Source organism: Hyposmocoma kahamanoa, unplaced genomic scaffold, assembly GCF_003589595.1.
Source record: "Hyposmocoma kahamanoa isolate Upper Pololo Valley unplaced genomic scaffold, ASM358959v1 84, whole genome shotgun sequence".
NCBI classification, from domain to species: Eukaryota; Metazoa; Arthropoda; class Insecta; order Lepidoptera; family Cosmopterigidae; genus Hyposmocoma; species Hyposmocoma kahamanoa.
The window spans coordinates 3433882-3448381 of NW_020654229.1; the positions used below are offsets into that span (position 1 = coordinate 3433882).

The window sequence follows — 14500 nt, forward strand, 5'->3', positions numbered from 1 at the left end:
CCTTACTAAGTATCAGTGTTTTTGTAATATTTATTTAAATTTTGAACTAACGTTACATTTGTGTATCTTTTGTATAAAACATTTATAACAAGTATGCAAAAAGAAAAACAAATAAGTATTACAAAAACTAACAAAGCAACATAACAATTAATATAAAACAATCGCTTATATAGTATCGATTATTTAATTTTAATTGTATTCCAATAGTTTTTAAAAAGAATTTTTTATATGTTTGCACGTTATCCAAAAGTGTACCCATGGAACTACCAGTGGTGCCATTGCAAATTTTAATGTACCACATCACTACCGCAACAAGTTAACTCCCCATTGTTTAGTTTTTTTTAAATCACTGAAAGAAAAGAAAAAATAGGAGAGTAACATAAATTACTTAATTGCATAAGCGAATAATTATTTCAAAAATACATTTGTATAAATACGTTTTGAGCGATTTTTCTCGGAAAAGGGCTTAAAGTAAACAACAAACATAAAAAAGAAATATAAAAAACCCCAAAATCTTCACAACGCCACAAGCTTCAAAGTAACACGAGTTCCGCTATCGTAAAATGCTCTAACACGTAAATTAAACTCCTATATTCACCAAAATTAAGTCCAGTTAGAATGAAAATAAGTTATTAAAATTTAAATTTTAAGGAGGACAAAAAGTAATATTGGTTATTAAAAGACACGGCTTTTTGTAGTTTTAAAATATTTTACCTTATTAGATGTTTCTGTCAAGTAATGGGCTTTAATGTCATAATAACAATGAAAACAGTCAGCGGTCCTAGACCCAGGTTCAGTTTGGTAGCTATACCAATACGATTTCAAGGAGTATAATATAACGATGTTCAACAAAATATAAATTTTTTTGCAAAGCGTACTAAGAACTCCGCAAATTAAAACGAATCTAACGACACTTCACGCAATATGCAGCTTTTGGTTACATGATTAGTAAAAGAAATAAACAGACATGCGTACAACCGAAAAACACCTTCTATCGGGTTAATAACAGAATGAAAATAAGATGTGATAAAAGCTCTAATTGTAGCGCCATTTACCCAAATTTGTTTGTCGCATAACTTCCACGCTTTCAGCATCTCCCAATTACAGACGAATAGTTTGTCACATACCGATCTCTGAGAGGGAGCAAATAAGAATCAATCTTTTTCAAGCATTCGATAAACATGTTAAAAAGGACATCATCATCTTTTACTAGACCACATCATTAATTTCCTTAAAAGCAATCAAATACGTAGAAGAAACAAAATTATAACATTTTTATAATAGAAAAAACAACATTAGTGGTATTACATCTGCCAAGCTTTACTGAAATCGGTTAACGGAAAGTGCATGAAATGTAATAAACCTAATTCATCCCTTAGAGGTGAAATATTTTCTTCGCATTTCAATAGGACCACAACGGTACCCCCTTTTCCACAAAAAATAATCATCGAAGCCAGTTCAGAAATGTAAGACCCGAGGAAATATAGAATAGTTTTCTATATTCACCCAGCCGGGGATCGAACCCGGGGCCTCAAAGATGGCAACACTATGAAAACCGGTGTTCAAACCACTCGACCACAGGTCGTCGGTATATAACTACATTCTTCCACTCACAACACTATTTTTTACTGTAATTAGACTATTTTTAAAACAAGAAAATCACGTATACGTCAGTATAATAATCGATATCAAAAGAAATCTACAATGCACTAAAAAGCAGCCCAATTTCCGAGAATCATTCCTAAAAGGGAGAAACAATATCATTCAATTCTTTCGAGGCAAAAGATAAAGGTTAAATGTATCTTTGGGCAAAGCTACGCAAGCAGGTTTCTGTTTCAAGTCCTCTAAATTCTCAGCCGCGATGTCATATTCTTGCAAAATATTCGCCAACATGACGAAACTCATAGTGGTTACCATAGTTTGACCAATACAGGTCCTTTTCCCAATACTAAAAGGCAAAAAATGGGGTATATTCTTCTTTACTGAAACAACTTCCTTCTCCGTCTCTTTGGTCTTATCCACGACACCGGTACGTTCACCATCAGACTCCATACCAGAATCACATTGGGAGTTTCTTCGAACTCTGATTTTGCGGCGTTCCAAAAACCTAGACGGATCAAATTTCTCTGGCTCATCCCAATATTTGTCAGAAGTGTTCAGTTCATAGTTGTTGATAAAGACAATGGTGCCCTCTTCAATACCATAACCAGCTACAGAGGCTGATTCCGTCGCTACATGGGGTACAATAGGAGACGAAGAATATCTCAAACATTCAAGAACAGTAGCTTCAGTGTATGGCAAGCTATTGCGATCAGTAAGGCCAACGGCTCTCTTTCCTTTAGTCACAGAATCTATTTCTGATTTGATCTTTCTTCCGACTTCAGGGTCTCGTGCTACAGCAGCCAGACACAGCATTACCAAGTTTCCGACTGAAGAATGTCCTCCTAAAAAGTCCTCAAGCATAAAGATGATTGTATTCCTATCAACTGTGGGGTCATCACGTAGGACTCTCAACAGACCTTCCAAGAAGTCTTTTTCCGGTCCTTCTGTGTTCAAATTCACTTCACGTTGCTCAACGATTCTTGACAGAATGAAGGAACGAATCTCATGACTCCAGTTCTGCAATTTGTCCATATGTTTTTTGTAGAACGGCGCAAGCCACGGCATGAAATCAACAGCATATCCTTGGTTGATCTCCCAAAAAATTTCATCAAAATTGTCGACAACTTTTTTGAAGTCGGCGTCTTCAGGGTCAAATCGAACGTTGCACATGTAGTGAGAGAACATGTTCATTGCTGTGGACATAAGGAGGGGTTTCAGGTTGACCGCGGATGTGGTGGATCTGAAATGACAAAGAACGTAATGTTTATTAATGACCTATAATTTATAGTTGGGTTTGGCAAAAGAAGTACGATAGCAGAATTAATGCGGTGGAAGTGAAAGCTTTGAGAAGTAACTCTGGAGCGGCTCTGATGGACAAATTGCAAAAGAGTGTGATAGGAGTGCATTTTGGCGAGGAAAAAGATGTAGTGTCAAAGATAGAGAGAGATAGGGATGCTTAGATGGTTCGGATATGTAGAGAATGAATGAAAAAAGATTGAGGAAACAAAATTATAAGGGGAGAGCGAACGGACAAGTTAATAAGGGCCGATCTAGGCGAACTTACAATGACCTAATAAAAGACACCCTCGAGAACGGCCACATCAAGTGTATCCTTAAATGATTATTGAGTATGAAACCACTGATGCGTGCTAATGACGCGAAAAATGTGGGTCAGGATCGTAGCAAGTAGAAGGCTGTTGTCTCTGCCTGTTCCGATAGGAGAAAGGTGTGAAGTTTATAATGTATTTATAAGCTATAGTATGGTGAAAGTGGTCGTGTTTAGATAATCTAGTGAAAACCTGTCGAGACATGCATAATTTGATGTTCATGGAGGTAAAGTATCCTTCACTCTTGAGAGTGGCGCCAGTGAGGGAGAAGATGAGGAGTAGTAGGTTAGCGTGGTTAGACATGTCATGCAGAGGGACGATTATCATGTCACGACAAGAATGTTAGGTATGAATGTGGACGGATATAAGGGGAGAGGAAAGCCAAAGAAAATATGAATGTATAGTGTGAAAGATGACATGGATAAGAAAGGTGTGAGTATGAAAATGACGGCTGATAGGGTCTTTCCCATTAGTGGACGATAAATACAATATATGTTGTGTCGACCCCACCTAGTGTGGAACAAGGACAGGAAGAAGAAAGCTGAAGCTGTAAATATAAAAATTGTTTTAAATCTTACCTGGTAATATGTTTCAAAGTTTGCATAAGCTCAACAGCCTCGAAGGTAGCTACGCTGCCGATTCGACTGAAGTTGTCGGTGTGCTGTTTGGGGCCGCAATGGCGGCGTGCTAGGTTGCGCCTACGCTTTTGCAGGTTCGACCAATCGCAGAGGGCGAGAGCTGCGGGCAAAAAAAATATGCATAGAAAATTGTCTCTTTATAAGAAAATATTATAAATGGACGGTGATGGATGCGTTTTATAACCGACTTCAAAAAAAGAAAGAGGGTCTCAATTGGACTTTTTTGTGTGTTTTGTTACAACAATTCTTTTTTGTTGAAAAGAAAGAAAGAAGAAAGAAACGTTTATTCAGCTTAACAGAAGGAAAGATGGTAACTTAACACTAGTCCATTTCAAATTTAATACGATAGTTCCTACTGTTAGCAGTTGGACTGCAGATTATCTACAATGTCATCGGATTGCCAAAGTACCTACACCAAATTTCAAGGCGATCGGGCAAGTGGAAGCAAAATAAATCAAAGTCAAACAGTCATTGATAAATTAAATAAATTTACACTTGAAAACGTCATCTACTCCGCCTTCCCCTTTTCATCATTGGGGGACTAGGCGTAGGTTTGGATTCCAACCACACAGGAGATAATAAAAATCGGTTCTCACTACTCAAAGTATATTGAGAGAAAAACGCCTTGAATTGGAGAAATAGCAAAATCAACCATTAAAGTAATTGCTCCTAAATTACAGTTAGGCGCTATTTATAAAAATGAATGTTCATGCGTGAACAGCCAGCCATAGAGGTGGATGATTTTCCTCAAAATGAAATGGGACCACTATGGAAGTACCCCCTTTCCAACAAAAAAGAATCATGAAAATCGGTTCACAAATACCGGAGTATATCGCGTAACGTACATACAAAAAAAAAGAACATACAGTTGAATTGAGAACTTCCTCCTTTTTTGAAGTCGGTTAAAAAAGAACTACAAATGTACATAATAAAAAAACGAGAATCAACATAGCCAATCGATGCCTTACTTTCTCAAACTCGTATTTATTAAAGAGTGATTATTCAGGAGGATGGCAAAACTTTATATTTATTTTAAATTTCTTATCAAGGGTGTTTAATTTGGATGCGTTACTTTAAGAATAGGTAAAAGCCAGTGTGTGAATATATAGAAGGAAATATGATACCAGCCTGCAAAATTTGTATATACAATCCATTTTTTTTAATTGCAGTAACTTTGTGCTTTAAGATACGAGTTTAAGAAAGTAAAGCAATGAAATTATTTCTGATGAATTGTATTGAAATAATCAGAACTGGCAACAAAGATTACATAAGATAATAAATAGGTTAATTGGAAAGAGGTAAAGCATAATTTTGCTGTGCCCAATGGTGGCGCAAACCGGCCCCGACATATTTTTTGGTTGATGCTGCCTGATGCGATATTGCCTAAAAATAGTGCATTTAAATTACCGAACATATAACATATAAAAAGCAAACCAAAAGAATTGTAAAGCGTTTTTTGGTGTAACGGGCTAGTGTCCGCAACTCGACGTCAAGGCGCCTATTTTGCGTGTCTAATTGTAAAGCGTTATTTTATTCTAGATCAACACAGAACTGGGAATGATGTCTGCTCAGAGAAGTAATACGCCTTAATGTAATTCGATTTATAGTAATTAAGTAAAAACAAATTGTAATACATGTAGGTTAAGGTGAGAAGCTAACTAAAGTGCTAAAAACTTATTGTATTGAGATTATAACTTTAGAATAGTAAGCAAAACAATTAGTGTTTTTATATAGAAATAAACAATTTAATCTTCGCCGCCGCAACAGCAAATAAGATAAAATATTGGTTTTAAAGGACTTTTTTTAGCGCCATCTGTTAATAATCTATGAAAGTTTCTCTTCATTCGGATCAAAGGTATTTTTCTTTGTGTGTAATCTTTGTATCATTAATTATTACAAACGAGTAGAGCAATTGCACAAAAAAAATATTGAATATCACGGTGTACAACATCGTGATATTTAATACTTAAATTTAAAAATTACAATTCTTTATTAAATCAAAACGAATATTAATTATAGATAAACAAAAACAAAAACGTACTGACACTTGACGAATTTTAAGTCTTCCAGTGAATGCTTCAATAACACGCATCTCCATAATACTGCATCAAATTATCATACATTAACAAAAAAAAATGATAAACAACTTATAAATAAAAGCGAGCGAATATGAAAAACTGGACAAGTGTAAGGGCATATCTACATGATCCGTATTTGGACCACAATATGAAGTAGACTTGACCACAAAACTGCTCGTTAACTAAAACGAGGTAAGTGACGAAATATTTTTTTTTAAATATCATAAAAATTTTAGAGCATTGAAACTGTTTTTGAAATTGTCAGTGTAAGTTCCGATAAGTCGAACAGGTTAACTAATTTTAACTGTCTTGTGTCTTTTAAAAGAGAATTTTGCGCTCTATCTTTTGCTATTTAAAACGGATATTTGTCCATTTGTCACTTAGCCGCTTTTAGTTAGTGGACGGTAGAAAATGGCCGCCACACTTACACGCATTTTCCAATAAGCGGCTAGTCACGGGCGGCTGGCCGCGCGCCCCCCTTTTTTATTCAAATAAGTCATTATACCATACCCATTGACACGTTTCTAATAGCAGTAGTGCTCTTTATGAAAGAATTCGTCTAGGCAAGTACGGTCATCTTACCTTTTTCTGCCGCCAAGCAGTAGTGTGAGCATTGTACTAAGTTCCGGTTTTTCAACTTATGTCGCTGGGTGACGGGCAATGTGGCAGTGCCCCTAAGATCTTTGTGACAAAAAGCTCTAAGTTGCACTGCAACTGTTTACGCACGACTTGTTCGTCCCGTAACTTGATGATAAAATACATCATAAAAAATAAAAAAAAGCGTCCGCGACTCTAAAGTATGGTAAAATTGTACTTATAAACAAATTCTATTTGGACTACAGAATTGAAATTAAAAAGCATCTGTTGAAAGCGAGATGTGGTTTACAGGGCCACATTTTGTGGCCTAATAGGGCCAGAAATTGTAGATCGTGTATACACGCTCTAAAAGATGCATTAAACAATAACACAGCTCTGCTGCAGAGTGCAATATTATGATGATGTATGGATACATTACAATGCGCATTCTAAATAATTCTATGCAGCTAAGATGTAGCGCAGTTTTGTATCAACCAGTAAATACGCTTACGCTGCACACGGGTCTCTTTTTAAGGAGTAATTTAAGGCGATGCACCATTTTTAACAGCACTTTAAAAACGAAGACTTTTATATTTATAAAAAATTAAGTTTGTGTGTATTTTATAAGATTACACTTTTTTAACCGACTTCAAAAAAACTCGCACGACTTCAAAAAACGGCATTTGTGAACCTCAGTATTGGTACCATTTAAATTTGAAGAAACATTCAATGGCAACGTAATGTCACGAACGTTTGAGGCCGGTTTTTTAGTATTCTGTACTGAGATTATTATGACACCAAATAATGGGACGTACAAGTCACGCGCCTGGTGGTAAGCGACACGCCTGTCCATAACAGTTGCGGTGCCATTCAGAGCTTTAAATTGCAAACTTCTGAAGGGCCACTGCGCCTATCACATAAGTTGACAAGTCCCATTAAAACTTCCCATGAAACTTTCGTGCGTAAGTTTCTTAAGTATTAGATACCACAACTGAGCACGGGTTTCTTCTAATTGTAGGGTTAGCCGGGTACAATCAAGTCAATCGAAATTTGTTACATTATATGTATTTTGCGGGTAACTTTTTGAACTCTCTTTCTTGAATGAAGGTTGAATTGTCCATAGGTCAAGGTGACTTTGTGAGTAGGGCGCGTAATGTTACAAATAGTAAACCGTTCAGTTAGTCGTTAAAAAGTTAGTAATAAGATGCTGAATGCGTTTCATCCGCAGTTAACAACGACGTTTCGTTTAGTATTTCATGGTTTAAACCTCCGTAGGTGGTCCAGCGGTTAAAATGCTCTGGATAAAGAAGTCTTGGATTCAATTCCCGATAATTTTCGACGTTTTACACTACGTGATAACTGGAGTAATGTAATAGAAGTAATCACGTAATATATACACGCAAATAAGGGTCGAAACACAAAAGTGCGACGCGACACGACGTCGCATCGTAGAAATCTACAAGCTCGCACTACTCATCGCAAGAATTCGCGAATTCTTCGTGTTTTTTTTTTCCTATATTTGATTATCAATAACAGCAGTGCAACACCCTTTTAAGGATCCCTATCGATGCCTAGTTTAAAAAATACGTTTAGTGCCGTTGACGATCGTCGAAGGATTGGTTACCCGAACTGTGGAAGTGAGATTCCTTGTCGCACGAAATCGCTTTGCAGTTTTCTGCTTTCGCAGCTTTGTGGTTCGTCCCTAAAACAGTCGAATTGCGGACCTCCTGCTGTTTTGTTGTCGGTTAAGAAAGATTATTTACACCGTCATTGACTTACAAATAAATGGACGACGGGTCTAATACAAAAACCACGAAAAAAATGTCCCAAGTCAACCTATTTAAACGTAGTGACATGTAAAGGAATATGAAAAAGCTAAAACGTTGAATTTAAATTGTAATGTCATCGCAGTACTGTCTAATTCTGCTTGCTTCGCTGTCAGTCGAACAAACGAAGACTAAAGCGTGAATGACGCTCTGTATACGATTTTAACGCCCTATAAGTTCGGACACTTTTTAGCGCGGACCCGACGTCCATATAATTGTAAGTCAATGATCACCGTAGTAAAATAATCATGATGTTCAACAAAAATAAATATCAGAATTATCTTTTTGAGCTGTAGTTATTGTTTGCTAATAGAAATATGACGACGGAAGTGAGTTTTAGGTGTTATATTTCTATTGCGTAAATATCGTTCTAGACAAAATAATAGATTGACCCAGTTTCTAATGTACACGATGGTTCAATAACTAAGTTCTTTTTATAATATTAAGTAACGGGATGAACAAGTCGTGCGCCTGATGATAAGCTATGCGCCTGTCCACAGCAGTTGCAGTGCCACTCAGAACTTTAAACTGCAAAGACCGTAGGGCCACTGCCCCTGCGCCTGTCATGACATAAATAAGTGGACAAGTCCCATGTGCCTGCAATTTCGCCAGGACCCTTCAAAACCGGAGCACAGTAATGCTGACATTACTGCTTGGCGGCAGAAATTGATAAGGTGGCAGTACTGCCCTGGACAAACTCAGCATTATTGTGTTTCGATTTTGAAGGGTACTGGTGAAATTACAGGTACATGGGACTTGTCCACTTATGTCACAGGGTGACAGGCGCAGGGGCAGTGCTCATCAGATTTAAATCCCTGAGTGGTACTGCAACTAATATCATAAAAAAAATACAACGTCAATTTTGGATGCGAGACATGGGTTAGCGTGCACTAGAGTTCCGTATCAACACACGTACGTCCACGTCCATGGGTCTTTCCAAAGATATATTAAACTATGTTGGTCCTAAGTGGATTAAAGGTTTAACACATCAAAGGTTTTGATGACAAATAAAAATAATAACATTATAATAAATTTGAATAATAAATAAATGTTAATTATATACTATGGGGTAATGCTACTGTAGTAGCACTACAGTGGCATGACTTTATAATATATAATTATATATCTATAATTATAATCTAATTAAATCCAAACTTTCAAGTGACATAATTCTACTCTCATAATATGACGTATTTCTTTATTATTATATGACTTTTTTTTTTATATTATTATTTGATAAATAACAATTTAATTAATAATTGAAACCTCGGCCTACCTCTGCTGTTATTGTTATCCCTAATAAAGGGCTCATTTGTGTAGCATTATTTTAAATTTAAGACATGTTTACCATATGAATGCAATAAATATATTGAGCATTGAGTATTGACACGTCTTATATAAAAATAATAATACACATACAACCGAACTGTATTAAATTCTCAAAATAGTGCAATCTTATTTTAAAAGTCTGGTCGGTTCTTTAACCTTTCTATTTTGTTCATTGTCTTTGCTTTGTCATTTGTATTGAGATATAGGTTGACAAGTCCACATTATTATTGTTCACATTACTGCATGGCGGCAGAAATATGTAGTAGGCAGTACTTCCCTGGACGAACTCGTTCACAAGGAACTCTACTGCATCTAGATTATATTGTAATTATGATAATATTTGTTATTCCACTAAAATCTAGTTGCAATTGGCAGTTGAGTCTCGATTGAGTAGAATTTGAGTGATGGCATTCATTCATTTACTAACGTTGCCTTATTAAAACTATCATGGAAATTACTATTCATAGCTTAACTCGTTTAGTGAGCACTGTAGTCTTCAAATTGAATAATAATAATAAATGTAAATATGGTTTAAACCAGCTCAGAAGCTGAGAAGACTAAAGTAAATAACAATAATAATAAGTTTGTTTATTTTCTCCCCAATACAATATTAGTGCACTACGCCATCGATTTGCCATTGAAGAGCAGAATACCAAAACATTGTAAAGACAGTTGAATGGTAGCTCGATGGCTAGCCACTGAGAAGCCTCTACTCTTAAGTTTTAGGGATACCAAACGTAAAAAAACCTGCCATTGCCACTCTATCGACGCACAACTGCGGTGATTTTAAATTAGCAGAATTGGAGTACCGGTTACACGTCGAGTGATTCGAGGTTAATTTTATGTTCTGGTCCGTAAACTTCATTTGAATCGGTTTTATTTATTAAAATTAAAGTTTTTTTTTAATGTCAGAATATTTCATCACTACGATATTCAATTATTTTTAGTGAAATTACTCCACTAGTTTGTTTTCAAGCAAACCGTGCCAGACGCTATACCAATTAAGCCACGGAACGAACCAGCGGACCTCACGTATTTTTTCATGTGCTTGTTTGTCGGATCTTTGTATTTGGTTTTCAACGACTTTTGAGCCGTAGCGCCTTCTATGAGATGTTTTGTTGTTATATGTTTTTTTTTTATCAAAAAATCTAAAATAAGCATTTTTAAGTTTTTATTGAATTGATATTCAGTTATTTTTTGTGAAATTACTCTACTAGTTTATTGTAATTATTAATACAAAGATCGAACACTCAGAAACTTAAATAAAACTATTAAATTATAATTATAAAACTTTCATAGACTTTTCATAGACTAAAAAGTCGCTAAAAAACCAAATACAAAGACACAACAACACGCACATAGAAGAACTCGTGAGGTCCGCTGGTTCGTTCAGTGGCTTAGTTGGTATAGCGGCACGGTATGCTAGAAGACGTCGGTTCGAATCCGGCCGGATCGAAGGAATTTTTTCCGAGTGTTCGATCTTTGTATTAATAATTATAATAAGCATTTTGTTTGATTTCAGTCTTTCTCAATAAAGATTGATTAAGGCTGTGCTAAGTCGATTTTAGAGATGTTAATTCTAGGGTTCCCCCTTGTATGGCTATGCTAATGCATTGGTCAAGGTACCTGCCCTTGGGTTTCCCAGACAGTCTATTAATTTATTGGATAAAATTTTATTTATGTAATTTAATCCTATCTTCTTAGTATCTCTTAATATCTTCTAGCAATTAAAATTCAGATCAAATTGCTACATATATGTTTGATTCTTGTTTATTTAAACAAATACGTTACTGATTTATATTCTCAAATTTATTCGTTCCGATAAATGGGCCGGTGAGAGTATATAGGTATAACAATAAATAAAGCAAGCCTGTATAATATAGTCCCACTACAGGGCACAGGCCTCCACTCACAACGGAAGGCTTGAGTTGTAATTGAGTAGTTGCAATAATGGTCGGGAACCCACACATATTCATTAAATTGCTTTGCAGACGTGTGTAGGTTACCTCACGACATCGAGTATATAACCAGAAATAGAGAAGAAAAGTCGTTTAATTTGTTTGAAAACTATTCTGCCATATCATTGCTATGAATTCGAAACAATTGATGGGTGTCGTCAATTGTTTAAATTTAAATGGGACCAATATCGAGGTACCCACTTTCCAACAAAAAAGAATCATGAAAATCCGTTCTCAAATGCCAGAGTAACTAAACCCACAACCAAACAAAAAATACTGTGAATTGTGAGAATTGAGACTTTCTTCCTTTTTTGAAGTAGGAAAAAAGGAGGAGGTTCACAATTCAACGGTATCTTTTATTTCGAAGAAGGGTAGAAAATTAGGGGATGAGTCCGTTTACTGGATCTCACCCACTTTTCATTAACCGATTTCGATAAAACTTGGCAAATAGATGTAATTTTACAAATTTTTGAGGTGAGTTTTTTTGTTATAAAAAAGATATATATGTTTAAATTGGTAACAAAGCAATCTCGGAAAGATATTCGTCACTATAGACTTCGTTATGAAATAAAAGGAAAATTCGGGTATATCCGAATCCCCTAACTTGCTATCCTTACAGGTGGAATATTTTCTTCGAACTTCAATGGGACCTCTAATAAGAAACCATTTACCGGGCGTAGACTTAATCAAAGTCAAAGTCAAAGATTATTTATTCCATAGGTAAAATAAATTTACACTTGAAAACGTCACATTTAAGCTACTGCTCGTTCACTACGCTGACCTCCCTGAGAAGAACGAGCAAGAAACTCTAGGGATTGCTCTTTTCAAATAAACTTAAATGCTATGGAATACACTTTGAATCAAATTTGTGTGGTTTCTGGAGCCATGTCGTCTTCCCATACATCTTTATCTAACACGTAGTCTTCAACTTTGTAATATGATTTTTCGATCAAAATATTTTTAATGTAGTCTGTAATAAATATGTAGTTCCACGAATACATAATGACATGGAGTTCTTGTGGGGAAATCCTCTAAGTAGTAAGCAAATAATCAAAACAAATAATTAAATGATATTACATGAAATTGAGTTGAAAAACTTATGGAGAAATGTCACTGTACCTACTTAGCTAGAGTTATATATTAAGAATTGCTTACATTTATGTAAGAGCGTGCTCGCCAACGTACTTTTTCAAATTTGGCGTGGTAAGCAACTATTATATTATGATGATTTTTTCTGAATAAATAAATACAAAATCGATCAAAAATATTTCTCATAGATGGCGCTACGGCTAAAAAGTCGTTGAAAAACAAAATACAAAGATTCAACAAACAAGCACATAGAAAAAATCGTGAGGGAGCATGACATACGTAGCGTCCGCCACGGTTTGCTAGAAGACGTTCGAATCCGGCCGGATCAAAGGAATTTTTGGTAAGTGTTCACTCTTTGCATTAATAATTACAGACAATATCTTTCTGTCTTTTATTAGTGTTATCAGTACTATATGGGAGTGCAATGTGATGTTTGAGAATCGTGGACTTAATAAATAATTGCTTATTATAGTTGCTAACTGACTTCAAAAAAAGGAGAAGGTTCTGAATTCTATGCATTTCTTTTGTGGGTATGTTAATTTCGAAGATTATTTTTTATTATGGGATTTTTTTAAATTTATTTATTCATAATCAAACTGCCTCCGTGGCCGAACGTTTACCATGCCGGAATGCCACGCAGAGGTCCCGGGTTCGATTCCCGGGTCGGGAGAAATATTTGTATGGCCTACATATGTTTCTCTCGTGAGTTTGGGTGTAATTTATGTATTTATGTGTGTGTCCATGGCACCCGCGACACAGGGATTCCATAGTGCGAGGCGAGTTATACCAATTATTTATCCTGCCAAACTGGAACTTATAATGTTTAAAGTTTTTTTTTCTTAAATAAAAATGTTACAATTATAAAAAGAAAAACAATGTACTTACAATTGTTTCTATCACCGTCAAACAGCTTGTGGAATCGTAAGAAGTCTGGCCGCCCTCCGAAGAACTTGCCATTCTCATTCAAAACTTCCCTGATCAAGTCTAGATTATTGACTACAACGCACTTAGAACTGCCCAAAGTTAGTTTGAAAATGTCCCCATAATCTTTAGCCAATTCAGTAAAAGACTGGAAAGGCGATTCATGTTTTCCCAGTAAATGTAAACTGCCAACTACGGGCAAAGCCACAGGCCCCGGGGGCGACTTCAACACCTCTATCTTTCCATTACCATATTTCGATATTCTTTTCAGGTGAATGGTTTTTTCCGAAAAGAATCTATATATGAAGGCTATTAAAGCCGCTATGGAAAGAACTATGAACGCACTCATGTTTTTTTCTTTTAAAAGAAATTTTATAAGTGTACGTCCGGGCCTGAGCTCACCGCAACTGCGACGATGCGCGTGCGCCGATGACTTATATACGCTCAATTTGCATGATGTTTTGTGATCCATATTTTTTGCGTGTGCGTGTTTTTGTATGGGATATGTGGAGGTTTTAGTATGGGTGTTTAAATTATTGGGATGTTATAGAGGGCTGTGCGCAGCTGCTAACACGTAAGTAAAGTTAGCATGGTGCAATCAAGAACCAATTAAATCGCTCCCTTGTTGGAATATGGTCACATCTGTAAAATTACATCTTTTCAGGAAAGAGTTTAAAGATACTCAAATAAAATTAGTCAACTTCTTTATGCTTAAGAGGGAGCATGCCAAAAAAGTTTTAACGTTGGCTCCGCCAAAATTTGTGAAACAAATATATGCGTGAAGTTCGCGTGTCATGCGACAGGAGATGTTGAATTTTGCGCATTAAAAGTACCAAATTCGTTTTAGCGGAATGACTCTAAAACTAAAGGGATTAA

General features: G+C 35.8%; 1 protein-coding gene across 1 annotated transcript; it reads right to left on the reverse strand.

Annotated features, from left to right (window-relative positions):
• Positions 1 to 214: 214 nt before the first annotated feature.
• LOC113234455 (cytochrome P450 307a1-like) lies at positions 215 to 14018 on the reverse strand. Its single transcript, XM_026469765.1, has 3 exons — positions 13589 to 14018; positions 3788 to 3947; positions 215 to 2842 (listed from the first exon to the last, which is right to left on the reverse strand). The coding sequence occupies exons 1-3, from the start codon at positions 13971 to 13973 to the stop codon at positions 1765 to 1767; spliced, it is 1623 nt and encodes a 540-aa protein (XP_026325550.1). The 5' UTR covers positions 13974 to 14018; the 3' UTR covers positions 215 to 1764.
• Positions 14019 to 14500: the final 482 nt, after the last annotated feature.

Bases quoted from the DNA above. Each gene is read 5' to 3' on its own strand.
- LOC113234455 (XM_026469765.1), bottom strand. From the start codon at position 13,973: ATGAGTGCGTTCATAGTTCTTTCCATAGCGGCTTTAATAGCCTTCATA. The intron at 3,948-13,588 runs GTAAGTACATTG...TTTTGCCCGCAG, and splicing joins TGACGGTGATAGAAACAATT to CTCTCGCCCTCTGCGATTGG. The intron at 2,843-3,787 runs GTAAGATTTAAA...TTGTCATTTCAG, and splicing joins ACTTTGAAACATATTACCAG to ATCCACCACATCCGCGGTCA.